This window comes from Gopherus evgoodei, chromosome 7 (assembly GCF_007399415.2).
Source record: "Gopherus evgoodei ecotype Sinaloan lineage chromosome 7, rGopEvg1_v1.p, whole genome shotgun sequence".
Classification (NCBI taxonomy): Eukaryota; Metazoa; Chordata; order Testudines; family Testudinidae; genus Gopherus; species Gopherus evgoodei.
Genome location: NC_044328.1, coordinates 94083109 through 94103280, shown reverse-complemented (window position 1 = coordinate 94103280; position 20172 = coordinate 94083109). Strand labels below are relative to the sequence as shown.

General features: G+C 40.5%; 1 protein-coding gene across 3 annotated transcripts in view; it reads left to right on the top strand.

Moving 5' to 3' along the window:
• The window catches only part of IQSEC1 (IQ motif and Sec7 domain 1), a 710112-nt gene that overhangs the window by 609807 nt on the left and 80133 nt on the right, over positions 1-20172 (top strand). For all 3 annotated transcript variants that reach the window (XM_030568827.1, XM_030568826.1, XM_030568829.1), the window contains exons 4-5: positions 13360-13642; positions 18216-19480. In XM_030568827.1, the coding sequence (XP_030424687.1) occupies positions 13360-13642; positions 18216-19480 (1548 nt within the window). The remainder of the gene's footprint in view (positions 1-13359; positions 13643-18215; positions 19481-20172) is intronic.

Sequence of the window (20172 nt, the reverse complement as noted above, 5' to 3'; positions counted from 1 at the left end):
CTGATGCTTGACTTCCTACAGAGCCTAAATGCCAACAAGCTGGATTTTAATTCTCTGGGCAGCGATATCATTCAGGGTTACCTCTCCCTCTGATTGGCTTGACACAACAGCTGAAGCCACAACAGAGTAGAGAAGCAAGGATGGCTGGTATGAAGACAAGGATTATTGTTATACTGTAGCAAATGCTGTCTCAGCTGTGCACGCTGATCAGTTCTTCCCCAGCTGCAGAAACTGAATCTTTCTTTTTAAAATTAGTGTTGTGTAGGCTGCAGTGCATATCATGATAGCAAAATATTAATATGTATTTTGTAGCTACTCAAAAGAAAAAGTTGCTCCTCCATGCCAGATGATGCATCTAAACAGATCATCTTTTTTTAAATAAATATTTCACAGCATAATTCTAACACTAACATTGAGAAGACCCAGAGACTTAAATGGAATCACACAAATAAGATAATATGCAACATGAATAGGGGGAACAGAATCGTGTCTGGTAATAACTGAAATGTCACGGGTTATCAAGGGCTTCAGTAAAAAAAAAACATAATCATGTTTGAAATGAAAAATGGCAGTTTTATAAAATGACATGATTTTTGGTTTTCCTTTTTCTGAGGAGTCTAAATATCCTTTCGATACTTTCTCTGATAGTTGGTATCCAAAATGTTACAAATTCATTAACTCCTTTTCCAGTGTAAAATAGGTTATAGTTTTCTTTTAGTAATAATTATTAATTTTTTAAAATTGTGGTGTAAATTCTTTGCTAAATTAAGCTGAGAAATATAGGATGTGATTTAATTGTAAACTAACTTTGCCAGAGGTAGCAGCATGCTGTTAAGCCGCACAAGTTCTGTTGGCTATTTCACAACTTCTAACAAATAAAAAATAAATGAAATTTTAAAAATACAGCTTTGGCATTGGCATCAGCACAGAAGATGAGCTTTACAGTGCAGTAAATAGGTATTTTGAGCCGTTTTTGTGCTTGTTTTGAAGAGGTATTTCCAGCCACTAGTCAATGTGTTGTCTCTGTTTGAACTGGTCAAGGCTGCAGTATCAGTTATTTAACCTTCACCATCTTCCTTGGAAGCTGAGGATTATCTCAAAGTAAGCTCTTTTTAGATGGATATTTTTAGTTCATAAATCTGTAATAACCAGTGTCTCTGAAACGGTTTATTTTGTTTTATGCCTTGTTTGTGCTTACCTTTTCTTAAAAAACAATGATTTTTTTTCTTCTTCTACCTGGACTGGAGTAAAAGATTACATTACCTCATTAAAAAGGGCATAAGATTATAGCTCAAAATGTGGAGTGAAGGAAGGGGCTTTTGACTTATTTTCTATTGCCTTTTATGGGGAAGATAGTTATTCATTGAGGGTGCCATTGAGATCAGTGTGCATTTTGCCATTGTCTCGAGTCCAGGATTTGGCCCTGAGGGCAAAATTGTCCTCTGCAATCCATGTGATAGTACTTGGCTTTGGTATTCTGATATCCCTACACACACAGATCCCGTCCACTGTTGCCAGCAAAATATCCACATTTTGTCCTACCATATACACTTGATTGGCAAATTTTGCCCTAAAACATCCTGTATCATAAGGTTTTTGTTACTGTTGAGAAACATGCAACTCTGTCTGGGTTTTCTTGGAAATAATTCTAAATTAATAAAATCAGCTCATTTGTGATATTGCTTTGACGTGATTTTGAAGGTTACATATTTTGGTTTTAGCAGAAACAGCTGAATTTGTGAAAGAGCTTTCTAAGTAAAAGAAAGTGGCCAATATTTCTTTCCCAGATGAAAACCTTTGTCAGTACCCAGGAATAATGATGTCATTCACAAGGACTTTGAACTTTGTGACATCATATATTTGAAGAGAGATTAGTTGAGCAGTTTGTTAGCATTGTTGTTGTTGGGGTGTGTGTGTGAATTAAACCAGTTCCCTTAATATAACTGGCTGTATCATTTACTAGCATATTTCAAAATAGAAAAGGGAATGAACTAGATTCTCATCATCTGTAAATGTTGCTAATGTATCTCAACTCATTTTATCTCACCAACTGAAAATTGACTGGAAATATTGTAATGTTGAAAGAAGTAGGTATTAAAGCCGTCAACAACACGAAATGTCTATAGAAAGAGTTCTGTATTTTAAAGGATAATTTTAAAATTTCTCACATAAGTCATTTGAGACGATCGAATGCATACATCAGAGCTTTAATGAAACAGACCTCTGTTTTCTCAGTGGAAAGCGCCACAAGTATATAAATCTAAGCCAACTTTGAAGCAGTGGGGTGCACTGTATAGTCAAATACTTTCGTTAAAATTCAGTTATGCATAGTGTGGCACGGCTTTGCTTTCAGCCTCATTTGTGTGTGTTTGTGCTTGTGTTTGAGAACTGTGGTTTAAGACTTGAGATTCAAATAAGAGATCTTGCAGCTGTCATAAGCACCAAATCATGTGTGAGGACTCCTTTTCTTAGATGATCGTTCCTATGTGGAATGCCTAGACTTTGACCTGAACCTTTTTTGCCACTCTAGTGCTTTTTCCAGGTGTCATCTCAGGAGGGTCTAACCATGGCATCTGCATCTGCAGCTGCCATTCTGTTTCTCTGTATGACTTCACGTCAGTTCCACTGACGGCTTCTGACTGCATACTGCTTTCCCTGAACCAGGTGTAAGAACTTGAATCTATTTCAAGGCAGCATCTATAATTACTAAGAGCTACAAGAGGCATTGATTTTTTCCCTTTTTTTGGAAACACCTAGAGCATGAAGATACATATTTGATGCAAAACTGATAGGCAGTTCTGCTCCCCTCCCTGATATTTCGACACTCAGTAATATTTGTTTTTAAAACTAAGACAAATATTTTGCAGTGGAATACTTTTATAAAGTGGCATTCTCATATAAAAGCTTCACTGTTTGATTTGCATTTAAATCCTCTTCACAAGTCTTATGACAAATCCCTCAAGTGTCTAGATATTCCAGTTCTGGATGGTAATGTTTGTGGATAGAAGTGTAGCTATTACAGGAACAAAGAAAGTAAGCTTGTAAAATTATTTTCTCTCCTGTATGACTTAACATAGTATGTTTGTATACTTCTGGGCAGAGATGGTTTGAACGGATTTGGGGAGAGAACAGGGCCACCCAGAGGATTCAAGGGGTCTGGGGTCCCGCCGCCAAATTGCCACCAAAGACCCGGCACTTCGGCAGTGGGTCCTGGAGCGGAAGTACCCCCCCCCCCCCCGTCAAATTGCCACGGAAGATGCTCCAGGGGCCCGGGCCCCGCGAGAGTTTTCTGGGGCCCCTAGAGCAAGTGAAGGACCCTGCTCAAGGGGTCCTGAAAAACTCTCGTGTTGGCCCCTGCGGGGCCCAGGGCCTGGAGCAAATTGCCCCACTTCCCGCCCCCCCCCCCCCGCCTCTGGGCAGCCCTGGGAGGGAGTAGGAAAAATGAAAGCTGGAGAAGGGGCAGATTTGATTGAAGAATTTCCCAAAATTGGCACCTGTGGAAATAGCATGTGAGTTTGAAATATGTGGGGACAGAATAAGATGATGGCTTGTCCTCTTTAGGTATTTATGGAATCACAGGGGACTTAATGCAGCCTCCAATCTCCTAAATAATCATCTAGTGGCTAAAGCAGATAAATAAGAGTCAGGAAACCTGAGCTCTGTTTCTAACTCTGCCAATGACTTGGTCTATAATCTTGAGAAAGTCGCTTAACTTTCCTTATGAGATATTTATAAGCTTGAGATCCTTGGAGGAAATACCTTTATATAGGAGCAAATTATTATTGTTATTGCAACTGTATATAGAGGACTGTTTCTCTAGGTTATTAGTCTGAATCCAGACCATGGAAGTAGTGACTAAAAGTTGTTATGATCTGATGGTTGAACAAGGACCTGTGTTAAATGAGGTCAATGTTCTCCACCCAGTTATCGGTGAACAACTATCCAAAATAAATATTAAAAACCCCAAACCAATGTAATCAGAAATGATTCTGATACTGTTGGTAGGAAAGCCAGCAACTGTTTGGTCAGGGAAAGTGAACTTCTCTTGTCTCTAGAAATGAGGCTTATGGAGGCAGCTTGCACTGCCACTGCTCATGCTATACTTGTTCAGAGATACTCCTGCAGTGATGATTTTAGTGCTCATGATACATTCTTGATTATGTTTTATAAAGGAGAATGTAAAGCAACATCTCCATTCTAATGACTACTTAATACATACCAAGAGGGGAATTTTTACTGACTGCATCTTTCACATTGGGTGCAAATGGACACTGAATCCTGCAGAAAATAAACTACCTAGAGTGAGTTTTGCATTTTACAGTCTTAGTACAGTTTTTACTGGCTTCTTCACAGAAAAGCTTCCTACTGCTTCAGCTGGCATGAGGACTTGAACAGTGAGGATCCTGGATCAACTGCCAACTGTGGTATGGTACAGGATGCACACACCGTGCATCCAGAAACTGAAGGGAGAAAAGAGAGCTCTGCTATTGGTTAAGTCTTTTCTATCCAGCCACCAGTTGGCAGACTCAACAGGAAGATTGCAATTCCCGAGGCTAGGGTTTGTTTGCATTTCCTTGCAGAATATTTTTGGTCTGGCAACAAGGAGGCAAATGGCCTGGTCACTGCAAACTAATATAAATGCTTTAACTATCACAGTAGAATACATTTCTCGAAAAATGTAGAATCTTAATAATTTAAAAAAAAAAAAAAAGTGAGAAACTCAGGCATAAATATTTCATTAGGTTTGGTTTTAATTCAGATTGTGCAGACTGTCTGGAGTCTGGACTGCCATTCCTGGCAATGTTTAATCCCAGCCATGCTTTAAAAATTATCTGCTTCCTATAGAACAGAATGTGAGTACTGTCGTGGGCAAATTGAGCACTGGGTTTTTTTTCTATCTGATGTCAACTGGGAAGACAAGAAATTGGCTCTTTTTCACTTTCTATTCATAATCTTCAAGCCCACCTTTAACACCTTAGCAACTAACTAATTTACTGTGCATGCCTTAGAATTCATGTTCATTTTGTTTTTATATGGTTACAAAACATTATGGCAAAATGTCTAAGACCAGAGATCTTTGGAGATCCACCTGGTGGGACCAGAAGCAATGAAAGCAGGGACCTACTGCACTGAGAGGAGAGGGGTAAAATGGGTCTCAACCAGGGGCCACCCTTCTCCTTTGCATCCCCCCCCCCCCCCCGGACTCAAAACTGTGTAGGGGAGACCCGCCTCCTGAGATTCTGGGAGCACTGGAACCCAGATGGTATTTCCCCTCCCTATGTGGGGAAAATTACAGAGAACCGCCAGCTGGAGCAGAAACAGCCAAAGCAGGGACCTCTGGGCATTCCAATCAAAACTGTAGAATATTCCCTGACTGTTTCTGCCCTGGCTGATTGGCTGTTTGCTCCTTCCCTCCTCAGTCCCCTCACCTCAGCTTCACCTCCCACTTGCCCCTTTTATTTTCCAACCCTGCCTTATCTCCTCAGTCCCCTTCCCTTTTCTGTCCATTTAACTGATCTCCTCCTAAGTAAACCCACTTCTCCCCCCCTCCTGCCCCAAAATGCAGAACTAACATCAAATAGTGTGATTCAACATGGTTTTGCTGTTCCCTCTGCTTGTGACTTCTACCCCTTCCCCTCCCTGCATCTATTTTGTCTCTTTAGACTGTAAGCTCTTCAGAGCAGGGATCAGCTATTATTCTGTTTGTACAGTGCCTAGCACAATGGGGACCCACTCTGCACTGGCCCTTAGGCACTACCTTAAGAAACACGACTGATAATATAGTAGGCATGAATAGGCTCAGAACCACCAGTGCAGGCTGTTGCATGCCTATAATCTAGTCACCTTTTCAACAAATCTTTGAGGAATACTTAAATAGTGCTGGTATCTCTAATGCATATAACACCACAGGGGTTTTTTGTGCCTGTTTTTGTTCTCACCTCTTTGTACTGCCTGGTCATAAGCCCATTCTAAATAAATCCTCTGATGGAAAAATAACCAGTGAGTTCACATAGTGAAAGTAAAATATCCAATGGCAAAAATTTCTCTCTCAAACTTTTATTCCTCCCTCAATTTGATCAGATGGAGGGGCTTTCTGGTGTGTTTGCTGTTCAAAAACTGCATGTGGTCTGGTTCTGCTATTGCACTGTTCAGAAACATGCTGATATCTCTGCTACTTTCTTAATTCCAGAATAAAATCGACAGTGTGTTGGATTTCAACATTTGTGCGGTTACTGTAGCATGTGTCCACTTATTCCATTAATTTGTGAACCCATTATAGCCTTATATGCATTCAAATGCTTCGTGACCTGAGTGATTTTCAAGTTTTTATTTTACATTATCTTGAATACTGAATGTTCCTCTTCTGAGGTTTTTTAAAAAAACATTCTTTACACACTGATTTAGCTGCTAAGGCTCACAAGATAGAGTTGTCTGTAAAACAGACATTTTTAAAGATGAAGCAATGAGACATCTGTAAAATATTAATATTTACCATCTAATTTGCATTTCTTGATGTTCCTGTCATAGCATGGTGTGATGTTTATGAGCATTAAATGTGTCCACCTGCGGAGCCCAGTCTTGCAGCCTCTGCAGTCAATGGGAGTTTTGCCATTGGTTTCAGCTGGGAGCAAGATCGAGCCTGTAGTGTATAAATACTCAAGAGAAAGCTCAGGATTTACTTTGTACTTTCCTAAAATTTTGGAAATTTTCTCTGTATTTGGCCCAAATGTGGAAGAAGTTTTTGTATCTTTATTTTTTTAGTTGCCTTTGTTTATATGCGTGTGTTGTACAGTGTCAAGTTAAAGGTAGGTAAGATTTGTAAGGAAGAGAGAGAATGTGAGGGTGCAAATGAAAGGACCCTATTATTCTACCAGTAATATTAAATATGAAGAGAATCTTGTCCTTTTTAAAATGTTAATCGATTAAGCCTCGCAACTCTTTTGTGTATTATTTGATGTAATCAGGTGTAAACTGAGACACAGAGATAGTAAGAAACTTGCCTAGGATCACACAAAAAGAGTAGCAAGGCCAGGACTGGAACCCAAAAGTCTTGATCTTTCCTGCTGTGCCCTAACCACTAGACCGCTCCCTCCAATTGCAAATTTAGTGAAGGCCTAGATAACTTGAGTGTACAGCTGCGTTTTTGCTCTACTATTTGTTTGTCTGATAAGTAATCCCAGATGACTTCTGCTGTCAAAATCGTAGGAAAGGATTTTAAAGATACAACAAACTTTTTTGTCATTATTAACATCCGTTTTGCTCACTGTCATCCTAGTTACATAATATACTACTTTGGCTTAGTGTGAGGCTGGATCGTTTAGCCTATTCATCCTGGACACCCAGATAAATTAGTTAGAAAATAAGCTTTTGGCAGCCATGGTCTCACATTGCCATCGTTCTTTGATTCAAACAGAGCAACCAGCTTTGATTTTGTAGCTGTTAGAACTCAGTGTGCATCATGGGTAATGCAGTGTTAGCTGCACTGCAGGCATGACCCCGTCTTATTGCCCTGCTGATGAGATGAACAGATCCTACTTGCATTCACATATATCTCTTCTATTGATGTATTTTCATTTTTTAAAAAAGTATATATGCTTGTGTGTGTTAGATAAGGAGACGCTATTGCAAGAAATCCAGATCTGCACATATGGTGTAGGGCAGAATACCTCCGAAGCCATCTATATTTAATTTTCCACAACAGTTTTTATTCCTTGGGGGAAGGCAGGTTATTTTGAAGTGTTGATTTTCACCTATAATCTTAAATATCGGTGAGAAGTAAAAACAATTTTAAAACATTATATACAATTCGTTTCCATGTCTCTCCAGGCCTTCCTCCACCCCATCTCTTTGCCCCTATTCTACTGCCTTTTTTGCCTTGGTGCGATTAAAATCTATACAGTTTGTGGTCTCTGCAGGCTTCTTTATAGCAGAGCCTTGCTAATATCAAATGAGTCAATTCAAAAGGCTTCTTTTCTCTGCCAAAAAAAAAATTAAAGGTGCAAAGGATTTCCTAGGCCCAGTGGAAATCCTTATTTGTAATCAGTAATGTCAATATCATGAGTTATTCCAAACACTAACTTTCCATTCTTTCAGTCTGTCCATTTCATTCACTCCTTTGGTACAGTACTGACAGCAGCCTTTTCCTCTTCCTGGCTTGTCTGACAACTAAATTCCATCCTTATATTGAGACTGGAATGATACAGTATCACTAGAGTCAGAGAGTCGCAGTTTGTCCCTATAGTTACTCTATTCTCCTTTATTGTTTTATGGTTGTCGTAGCGAGACCGTTGACGCCTAACCTCCTAATGTGTCATCTGAGTATTGTGGGGAAGAGGAACCAGTCCATAAAATCCAAAGTCTTCCTAAATAGACAGGAGCCCTGAAGAGTATCTTGCTATAAATTGGGCATATCAGTGAGTATCATAAATAATACAGGTACAGCCCAGTTTGATAAAGCTAAGAGATGATGGAAGCCCCAAATTAGAATTGACCTATAGTAATAAGCCCTCTCCTTGGCTCAGTTGTGCCTTGTTGGCGTGATATTCACAGTTTTTATTGTGCACTTCCTTGAGGAATTCACTGTGCTTTACAAGCATGAATGCAGTTAATCTCACACAAGTTCTGCCAGGAAGTAGTAGTATCCCCCTCTTATAGAAGTGGGGAAATGAGGCACAGAGTGAATAAAGCCTACGTTTTTCAGAAGTGGTCACTCCTTGAGGAGATATCAGCTTTTTGATGGCCAGCTTAAGATACTTAGGCCTATATCCTCAAAGGTATTTAGGAAATCAGTGGGAGTGAGGAGCCCAAATTCTTTTGAGGATCTTATCCCTAGAGTTTGATTTTTTTTTTTTTCAGAGATGTCTAGCACACTCAGCTCCCATTGCTTTGAATTGGAGTTGTGGGTGCTCATTAGTCGGAGATCAGTGACTGCTCCTGACTTCCAGTTCTCTACCTTAATCACATGTCCATCCTTACTACCCTTGTATTTCATCATGTATTTTATTCCCTGCTGCTGTGAGGTATGGCAATTCAGCAGTGTTGGAAGTGGAAGATGCCAGACTAATCCAGGAGGAGAAGATTGATAGGAGGAGGGAGCTAAAGGAGGCAGGAGAAGCTGAATGACCCCCAGTCCATCTACAGCTCCTTACAAATGTGTTTCTTTGGCTACAGGTTAATTGGCAGGTGGCTCCTTGAAAACTTCCTGCATTCCTTCCTTGCTCCCATGCAGCCCTTCATAGAGAGCAGCTGACATATACAGGCATGCCTTTAGGCATCTGCCTACCAACCCATGCTCTGCTTCTCTGGTCCTGAAACATTCAGCACAGCTGGAAGCATGTGCATAGCCTGGTCCAACAGAGCCACTAATGGGCAATCAGCTGAAGCAATGTGTAGCCTGAAGGTGAGATGGATAATGAGGAGAGCTGGCAGGCAGGGTGAAAGAGGGTGGGAGCCAGCAGGGGAAGAAGGGAGACCAAAGCAATAAAAGATTTACCAGGCCACAAAACGAGAAGAGGAAAGGCAAGAAAAGGGCTAATATATATGGGGAGAAGGAGACAGGACAGAGAAGACAGCCTGGGCCCAGGGCATGGAATAAGAACTGCTGCCAGGGCTCGTGTGTGTGTGTATCTATCTTATCTATCTATCTATTTATCTATCTTATCTATCTATACTTGTTTCCCAGTGGAAATGGGGAGGGGAGAAGCCCTCTATGGCTCCCCCCAATCCTGGTGGGGAGCGGGGTGGGGGGATAGAAAGGGGGCTGAGGGGGCGCCTGTCAGGAGCCTGTAGGGCAGCCAGGCTCCCAATGGGGAGCTGCCAGAGGAGCTGAGAGACCAGTCTCTCTAATGTCGGTGGAAGTGCTCCTGAGGAGGCCGTGTACCACGAACCCAAGGAGGGTAGTGTGGAAATACAGCCACCTCAGCTGTTACTGCAGTGGTGAAAGTCGACCTAACGTAGGTAGACTTACATTTCACTGTTTACCCTCCTAGACAGAGTGAATCCCATGATTGTAATTGTCCCTGTAAAGAGAGAGCAGTGTCCTCTCACATGACAATGTGACTCCCAATCCGTGGCTGGGTGAAAGTCTGGTGATGGCCTCCTCCCCCTCTAGTACACTGAGGGACTCGTATCTGGAATCCATTTTGGAGGAAATGAGTTACCTTAAGTACTGTAGTTCTCAACCAGGGGTACATGTACTCCTGGGGATACTCAGTGTCTTCCAGGAGGCACACCAATTCATCTAGATATTTGCCTATTTTACAGCCGGCTACACACACAGCACTAGCGAAGTCATTACAAACTAAAATTTCATACAGACAATGACTAGTTTATACAGCTCTATATGCTACACGCTGAAATGTAAGTACAATATTTATATTCCAGTTGATTCATTTTTACCATTTAATTACAAAATAAGAGTGAGCAATTTTTCAGTACTAGTGTGCTGTGATACTTTTTTGTATTTTTATGTCTGATTTTGTAAGAAAATAGATTTTAAGTGAGGTGTAAATTGGGGGGTAGGCAAGACAAATCGGACTTCTAAAAGGGGTACAGTAGTCTGGATAGGTTGAGAACCACTTCTTTGGTTTAAACATTGGCAGGAGTAATGGGGGAGGAGATGATCCTCACCAGCCCATTGCTGTTGTGAAATAAGATCTACTTTCCGAATTGCCACAGTTCTGTTAAATCCATTATATGATGGGGCAATGTGCAGCCCAATAATAGTTTGGAGAAAATGACTTTAGCTGTCCTTAATACCACACACACATCACATTTATTAAAATATTCATACTTGCATTGAATGACATTTTTAATAAGGAGCGGGAAGGTGTGTTATTTGACAGGTGGATTTTATGTTTAATTCTGTTCTCACTCCTATGCACATGCGCACGTGCACACACACGCAACCCTTTACATTATTGGACAATGGAGGTGGGGGGAAAAGAAGAAAGAATCCAGATATGTAGTGGAGATCTGGCTTGCTTACTTGAAAAGTCTCTCAGACATTGTTCAGGAGGGCTGCATGTTGTAAAAGATAATTACTAAGCTGCTGCTTCAAAGATCAGGCACGTGGTAACAGGGAGTAGGTTTACAACCAAAATGAGATTAGCCATACCAATCATTCAAGGGTTGCATTCGCTGCTCGAAAAAAAACATCTAAAATATTAAGAGGGAAACCGAAAGCATTTTAGAAAATCAGTAGCTTGGCCCCGAAAAAACAAAGTCTTTAAAATCAGTGCTGCAACTTTTTATTAATGGCATTAAAGGTCATTAAGAAGCCATGTACTGAAGGAATCGTTATTAAAATGTCAGTGTGGTAATCATCACAGTAGAAGGATTATTAAACATTTTACAACTTAAGAGGGGAGGAGGGCAAAAAATGTCAGAGCTAAGAAAGGAAAAATATTAAAACCTTGTGACAGTTGGGCGTCACTTGTCATAACTGGAGTATAAAACAAAGTTAATGTGCTTGTGCTGAAACTAATTATATGGATAGATTTTAATTAGGAACTTACTAGGTACAAACAAATGCAGCCTAACAATTCAGCCCTCAACTGGAAAAATACTTCTTAGCGCTGAAAGACGCAGTATGATGCAGTTTGGTAAGGAAATCCTCAATGGAATTTATTAAGATGGAAACTGTAAGTGTAGTTTTTTTCCCTCTCTTTTTTTTTTGTTTTTTATGGGTGGCTTCATATTTTCAATGTCAGTTACTAAACTTGGGATAATTAATCATTTTTTTTAAATTGAAACCCAGCTGTATTTTAAGGGAAAGGGATTTAGTTTCCTGTCAGCTTCCTTTTCGGAAAAAATGACTTGTGTAGAGACTGAAATCTTTCCAGTTTGCATGTCTGAAAACAACTATTTTGGGAGAGTCACATTTTGATGAGGCAAGGAAAGAAGAATTGCTTTCAATTTTAAATGTTTGTAGAAATATTTTGAGAAATCTAAGAGCCTTTTTTTCTCCATTTACACAAGTACACACTGCTCAAGCCAGAAGAGGTTTGACAGTGTTAACCTTGATCTTTTCTGGCGCTGCAATCCACTGGAGAATGTTCTTTCAGAAATCCCTCTGTACTTTGAACTGCTGAAGGGACTGCTGTGGTGTGTGTCTAACAGGGACCATAACATTTCATTTCTAAGAGAGAACAGAAAAGCTTTTTTATGTTTGAGTGTGTATGAGCTGTATGAAAGTAATACATGAGAATGTAAACCAGGGTGAGGGCATGTGGAGTTTTATTTCTAGAGAGTCCTGGTGTATCTGCTCTTAAAATAAAAGGTAGGTAGAGAAAGTGTGTGGGTTTTTTTTGTTTGTTTTTGTGTGCATGTGGGGAAGGGAGTGTTGCTGAGTCTTTTGAAAACCAATGTTAATGAAAATCCATTTCCTATCAACATTGTGTGTAAGCAGGATACATAAACATGGAATCTGTCAATGTTTGATTTGAGCTGTATGAAAAAGAAATATGGCATCTTGTACTGTAAGAGTTTTCTAACATAAATGAAAAAACTAATGCAATATGCCATGAAAGAATAAATGGTACCTCAAGGTAAACTTTGAACAAGATTCAGTTTAGAAAAAATTCTGGTTGTGTGTCATATTTCCTGAATTTCTCTTCCCCTGGTTCTTTAGCATTAATATTATTTGTATGAAAACTGAATATTTGTTTGAGAGGTCTCAAGTTGTTCTAATGTGTATTCCACACATGAAGTTATGGTCCTTTTTGTGAGCTAGAAAACCCCATCTCTTGGGATATTTTAAATCCGGATTGGACAAAATTCTACAAAATATAGTGTGAGAATAATCCTGCACTGGCAAAGAGATTAGATTACCCTCATAGATATTTTCCCCCACGTTTAATTTCTGTGAATACATTATACCTCACAGACCACAGAAAATCTCAAATTTACTTTGGGTAAGGGGGAAAATAATGTGACATTTATTTCTTATATTTTGTCCTACATGACAAAACTATAAATATACGTTTGTGGTTTTGCAGTGGACTGAAGTAGAAATGAATGGAAGAAGCTCCTTTTGGAATTGTTTGTTTCTTTTTGCCTATAAATGGTCAAGTGAGTTGTTCAGAACAGTACTAAAAATTGTTACATAAAATTAAACAGGAAATCTCACTTTTGCTGCCTCAAGACCTCCGCAGCAAAAATAGAAATCTGTTTAAGTAAATGCTAAATTTATGATCTAAGTTTATGTAGATTAACTACAGGTGAATTTTAACAGATAGTGAATTAAATGTAGATAATCTGAAGCTAACTAGAGCTGTACTAATAGTTAACTGCTGAGATCTTTGGTGTATAATATTTACTAAAGGCTTTTTCCCCCCCACCCTTTCTTTGTTCATCTAGTGTTGAAGGCGAAGCTCCAAGTAGTGAAACTGGCACATCTTTGGATAGCCCGTCTACTTACCATCAAGGACCTATAACCCATAGTTCGGCTATAAGCCCAGACCGTTACGACCATTCTGCTTACGGGCTGTATGCTGTCTCCCCTGGGCAGCAAAGATCTCGGAGGCCTAAGCTTCAGCACTCAACATCAATACTGCGAAAACAAGCAGAGGAAGAAGCTATTAAAAGGTCAAGATCACTTTCTGAGAGCTATGAACTCTCCTCAGACCTACAAGATAAGCAGGTATTTAAGCTATCTTGCTTTATTTATGAATAAGGCAAAAGGGGCTGTTTGCCAACAGGAAAAAAAGCTTTAGGGAAGTCACGTGTGCTGCTGAAAATGACACTTTTTTATTTGTCTGAATCCAAGTTAGTTCAAAGCCGGCATAGTTGAACATTATTAAAATTCCATCCCCTTCACTTAGGGTGACCAGATGTCCCGATTTTATAGGGACACTCCCGATTTTTGGGTCTCTTTCTCATATAGGCGCCTATTACCCTCCACCTCATCCCGATTTTTCACATCTGCTGTCTGGTCACTCTACCTCCATGCCACTATTTCTTTGGCTCACTGAGGCAACTGCCAAAATTATGTTAATAACAAATATGACATTTTTTCCAAAGTGAAAACTTAATTCTTCCACTGGTTATGATTTCATGCATTTGGCGTATATCTTGTTCACAGTGTGACATAATGCAATTTTTTCCTCAGTAAAATTAGTCATTTTAAACTTGGAATGGCTTTGGTGCTAGTGAAAGAAAGAAAGACTGTTTGTTTCTTCTATAGTCACACTTAAATTCGAAGTGTCAAATCTTGAGTTGTTCACTCAGTTTTTTCTCAGTCAGGCAACACTCCATTTGACTTCACTAAGGGCATGGCTACGCATGCAGATGTAGAGCGCTTTGAGTTAAACCAGCCTTCGGAGAGTGCAGTAAGGAAAGGGCAGCAGTTTGTCCACACTGTCAGCTGCAAACGCAGTGGCGTGGCCACATTTGCAGCACTTACAGTGGCATTGGGAGCAGTGCATTATGGGCAACTATCCCACAGAGCACCTCTTCCCATTTTGGCTCTGTGGCTTGTGGGAAGGGGGCAGGAGGTAGAAGGAATTCTGGGGCCTGTCCTAATGCCCCGTGATGCATCGCTTCGCATCACAGCAATCCCTGTTCTTCTATCCACATTTGGTGCCATCTTTCAACGTTTTTTGTGCTGCACACTCTGTCTTCCCTTTCGGTCTGGGAATTTGCTGATGGGTCTTGCCAGGGCATCACGTTTGACAGTCAAGTTACTCCTTAAGATTTAAACTGACAGTGAGGACTGCGACGATGATATGGACTTGAGTAATGCATACAACACAAGATTGCTTGTGGCGTTCACAGACATGCTCACCACTGTGGAATGCCACTTTTGGGCTTGGGCAAAAAAGCACAAGTGGTGGGGTCATGTAAGTCTGGGATGACTAGCAGTGGCTGCAGAACTTTCGGATGAGAAAAGCCACTTTCTTGGGACTGTGTGATGAGCTCGCCCCCACCCTGTGGCGCAAAGACACGAGATTGAGAGCTGCCCTGATGGTGGAGAAGAAGGTGGCTATTGCAGTCTGGAAGCTGGCAACTCCAGATAGCTACTGATTGGTCGCTAACCAGTTTGGAATGGGAAAGTCAACTGTTGGAATTGTGTTGATGCAAGTTTGCAGGGCCATTAATCGCATCCTGCTCAGAAGCTTCCTTCCCCAAACACTGATGAGGTCCAGCACCTTGCCATTGCTCCATACTGGGGATCGCCTGGCGCGTGGAGGCATGGTCATCTGCAAAGATTTGCTGAGGGCACTCCATGCTTGGCTGAACAAACAGGAAGGGGATTTTTAAAATTCCCAGAGAATTTAAAGGGCGGGTCTGATGGTTGGTCACTTGAAGGCAGGGCAGTAAAGGTCAAAGTGATGACCAGAGTGGCTAGAACAGGCATTGAGGGACACTTCTGGAGGCTGATCAGAGTGCATTAACAGACCAGGGCCTCCACACTGGCGCCGCAGTGCTCCGGCAGGGGTGCATCAAATGTTGTTCCACTGACCAACATGGATTACCAGGAGCACTCTAGCTGTGGAGTCAGAGCGCTCTACATGCCTTGCCAGTGTGGACGTGTCGTGATTTAGGTCGCACTGGGCTGCTTTAATGTGCTCTAACTCGCAAGTGTAGCCATGCCCTAAGACCTGAGTAGAAGTTGTGTAAGGACTTCAGGATGTCTCTCTAAAAAGGCCTTTCTACTTCTTTTCTAAACGTATGAAACATTTTAAAATCACATTTGAGGTAGCTTGACAATAGCTTTATTTGGAATGTGTTACCTTACACATTCTATCCAGTGTGTCCTTTTTGAACCACTGGTTTCACAACTTTAAGTAAGTATGTGTTTTTTGTTTTTTTAATTGACAGGTTTGTAATAAACAATACACCAGCACATGTAGGTTCTGCTACAGAAATCATACTTGCTATACACTATTTTGTTTACTGTGAGCCATGCACTAAGTCCTATGTTGGTTTGTTTTAATGGTTGCTGTAACAGCCATGGTCAGCTGAAAAAAACAAAATACAGAAACATTATCTAAAAGGTAAGATATTCTAGATGGGACTAGAATTAAGCTCTTTGCCATTTTTATTACAGTCTGCAAACTGCAAAAATATATTAAAAAATATAAATATATGGAGATATACTTATCTCATAGAACTGGAAGGGACTCTGAAAGGTCATTGAGTCCAGGCCCTTGCCTTCACTAGCAGGACCAAGTACTGATTTTGCCTCAGATCCATAAGTGGCCCCCTCAAGGACTGAACTCACAACCCAGGGTTTAGCAGGCCAGTGCTTAAACCACTAAGCTATCTCTCCCCATAGAAGAGGTGCACTTCAAAAGAATATGCATTTATACAGTATATTTCCGGGTTACAACTTTATACACCAGAGATTATTGTATTATTGGTAATAGAACAGACAGGTTTTTCCAATTTAACAATGATCTAGATCAATTAAATAGTATGTGTTAGCTCATTTTAAAGTCATAAAGGTATTTGTAGGAATGAAGTTCAAGGGCAGATTCTGGCACATACTAAGCTTCATTGACCGACCAATTTTATAGATAGTGATTCACTGAGCTGTATGTTGATTGGTGAAACACAAGCATTCAAAGCTGTACAGAGAAGAGAAAGTGAGCTGCTCGCAGCATGTATTGGTAGTAAGTGGCAAAAATAAGAACACTAGTTTGCAATTTATTTAAAGATTCAGACATAGCTTTTGGGTGGCAGGGAACATCAACACATTGAGACATGGAGGGCCACATTCTGAGCTGCGCCTAGGAGGTGCAGCCCAGGGTCGTGGGGTAAGTGTGGCTTTAAGCCAAATTCTGAGTCTGGCTGGGGGTATGTCCAGTCTGCAGTGCACGTTAGAGCAGCCACAAGGGTTTCTCCAACTATGCACTGAATGGCCCTTTATGGGCCTTTTTGCCAGCCCTGGTACGCACCTACACCAGTGGCTGCACAGAGGATCTGTATAGAGCTCTAGACTGGCTGAAGAGGACTCTTGCACTGCAGATACTCCACAGGGTCTAATTTCATCTGCCCCTTTTGTGCCATCTTAATGGAGAATCAGGGCTGCAGATGTTACATTATGAAGCATGCATTTGGCCTCGCAGACCTATACTAAAAGATAGTAACCTTTCAGAACAATAACAACATATGGCGGATCACTGTTCTGGAAAGCTTTAACTGCAGTCACGAAAAATATTTAAGATGTTAGTAAATATAGGCAAAGGTGTATCAGAAAGCAAGATAAATAGTAGAAAGATATCAGAAAACGTAGCCACAAGGCTTGTGAGCAATCGTGTGATTTTTCTCTCTCCCCACCCAATACTTTTCAATCGATGGGCCCAACAAAAAGAAAGTTGATCCTGGTATACTTGATGTGTTGGTGTCATCTTCTGGATGTGGCTAAAGGATAACAGCCTTAGGATGTTTTAAGGAAAAACAGTCCTTGCTCACTCTTGGGAAATATATTTTATGAAATGTCAGCTTTAGGTTTACTGTTCCTTTTAAATTTACATTAGTAGTTTTTAAAGACAACAAAAATCATGAATTATTCATAGTGTTTTGAGATTAGTTAACTGAATATTCTCCCACACAAAATCATATATATTAATTTGTGTGTTTAACTGTTAATGGATATAATAGTAAATAGATTTGATAGGAATTGATCAGTTATGATAATACCAGGTCATAATAATAAACATTTCTGATCTTCAGAACATTTTACCAACATCCTTGCAGCATCTCTGTGAAGTAGCTAAGTCAGTATTATCTCAGTTTTACAGATGAGAAGATTGAGGTAGAAAATGTAAGTGCCTTGTTGAAAAGCCAGGTTAACTAAAATATGCTCCTGTTTCATTACTTCTTGAAATTGCTTGAAATATTTGCAGGCTAGAAAAGGTGAGCAAGAAAGTATTTTAAGCGCACTACAGCTGCAACCAGACACCTGGAATGGCTTCTCAGAAAAATATACATTCTTTTTATTTATATAAATTGGAAATGGCATTATTATGACCAATTTTTTTTAAAAGACCACTCAAATAATTTTATATGAAATTATATAGCTGATCTGTTGATTTGAGTTTTTATTTTACACATTGAATATTTGATTGTCTTTTGAAAGTTCTTTAAATGTATAACTAAAATATATCATTTTCTGTGGTATTTATAGAGATCTATCTAAGCATCAGGTTTCAGCTAGTAACTTTTAGTGAGTTCTTGCATTATAAAATATTTATTTATTTCCTTTCTAGGTGGAAATGCTAGAACGGAAATATGGGGGCCGTCTCATAACTAGACATGCCGCTCGTACTATACAAACAGCTTTTCGCCAGTATCAGATGAACAAAAATTTTGAGCGGCTTAGAAGTTCTATGTCTGAAAATCGTATGTCAAGACGCATTGTGCTGTCCAATATGAGAATGCAGTTTTCCTTTGAAGGACCTGAGAAAGTCCATAGCTCCTACTTTGAAGGGAAGCAAGTTTCTCTTACAAATGATGGGTCAAAAATAGGAGCCCTTGTCCAATCTGAATGTGGTGACCTCGGAGATTCAGCCACAATGAAATCTCCAGCAGCATCCACTGATTTTGCTGATGCTATAACAGAACTGGAGGATGCTTTTTCAAGGCAGGTCAAATCTCTTGCAGAATCAATCGATGATGCACTAAATTGCCGTAGTTTACATTCGGATGAAGTCCAGACTCCTGATCAAGTCAGAAGTCGTGAAATGGAGAGGGATAGTTGTAGTCAAATTAAGCCAGCAATCCATAATGTGGATCACAGGAAACTTGATGAGATGACTGCATCGTACAGTGATGTTACATTATATATTGATGAGGAAGAGCTATCTCCACCTCTTCCCCTTTCCCAATCAGTGGACAGACCGTCTAGCACAGAATCTGACTTAAGGCTTCGATCAAGGAACTCTTCTCAAGAGTACTGGTCCATGACCCACAAGGATGATAAGATAGACACTGATACAAGCTGCAGGAGCACCCCTTCGCTGGAGTGCCAGGAGCAAAGGATGAGAATGGATCATCTGCCATTGCTAACTATAGAACCACCTAGTGATAGTTCAGTGGACTTAAGTGATCGCTCAGAAAGAGGCTCATTAAAGAGACAAAATGCGTATGACCGGGGAATCACTAGTCAACAAGGAAGCCCGAAACATATCCCACATGGTATTCCTACCAAGATTATATCCCGAGAAGAACAGGAGGCTAGGCACAAGTCAAGGCCCATTGATAGTCACTTAGCAATTAATGGCACTGCAAACAGGCAAAGCAAATCAGAGTCTGATTATTCTGATGGTGACAATGACAGCATCAATAGCACTTCCAATTCTAACGATACAATAAATTGCAGCTCTGAGTCCTCTTCTAGAGACAGCCTAAGGGAACAAACCTTAAGCAAACAAACGTACCATAAAGAAACTCGGAACAGCTGGGATTCGCCTGCCTTCAGTAATGATGTTATCAGAAAACGCCATTACAGGATTGGACTGAATCTTTTTAATAAGTAAGTACAATGCTGTTCTGTTTTTCCCCTCATTATTTGGTAATATTTTAGTCCCTCAAATGAAGGAATATGTAACTCAGAATCGGAAGATGAATAAGACTGATCTGTGATACTGGCTTTTCAGCCAAAAATAAGCCCTCAGACCCACCATTGGAGGAGTTTTAAGTAAGAAGCAAAAAGAAAGCAGTATATGTGCATAGAAATCATAGCAGTTAGGTATGGAAACGGGCCAGTTAGAACATATAGCTGTTCCCTTGTCAATGCGTGATTGTTCTGTGTGGCGTGTTACTGGTCATTATGAATAAAGTTGACATCTTTACAATTAGCAATCAGTATGATACTCAAGGCTATGATATTTACTCACGGAGATTGTGGAAGTCACGGAATCTGTGACTTCCAGTGACCTCATGACTTCAGGCTGCAGTGTTCAAGAGCTGCAAGGTCCTGCCGCCCACAGAAGCAGGGAGCTGTGGGGTACCCCTGGTGGCCCACAGAGCTCCAAGCCAAGGGTAGTGGGGACCCTTGAGCTCCGACATCCAACCCGTGGTAGGGGACCCTGGAGCTCCTAGCCCCTGTGCAGCTGCCCCACTGCAGGCAATGTGGGGACCCTCAGATCCCCATTTTATCATGAATATTTTTAGTGAAAGTCACGGATGGGTCACAGGCAATAAAAAAAAAAAAAAAATCATGGA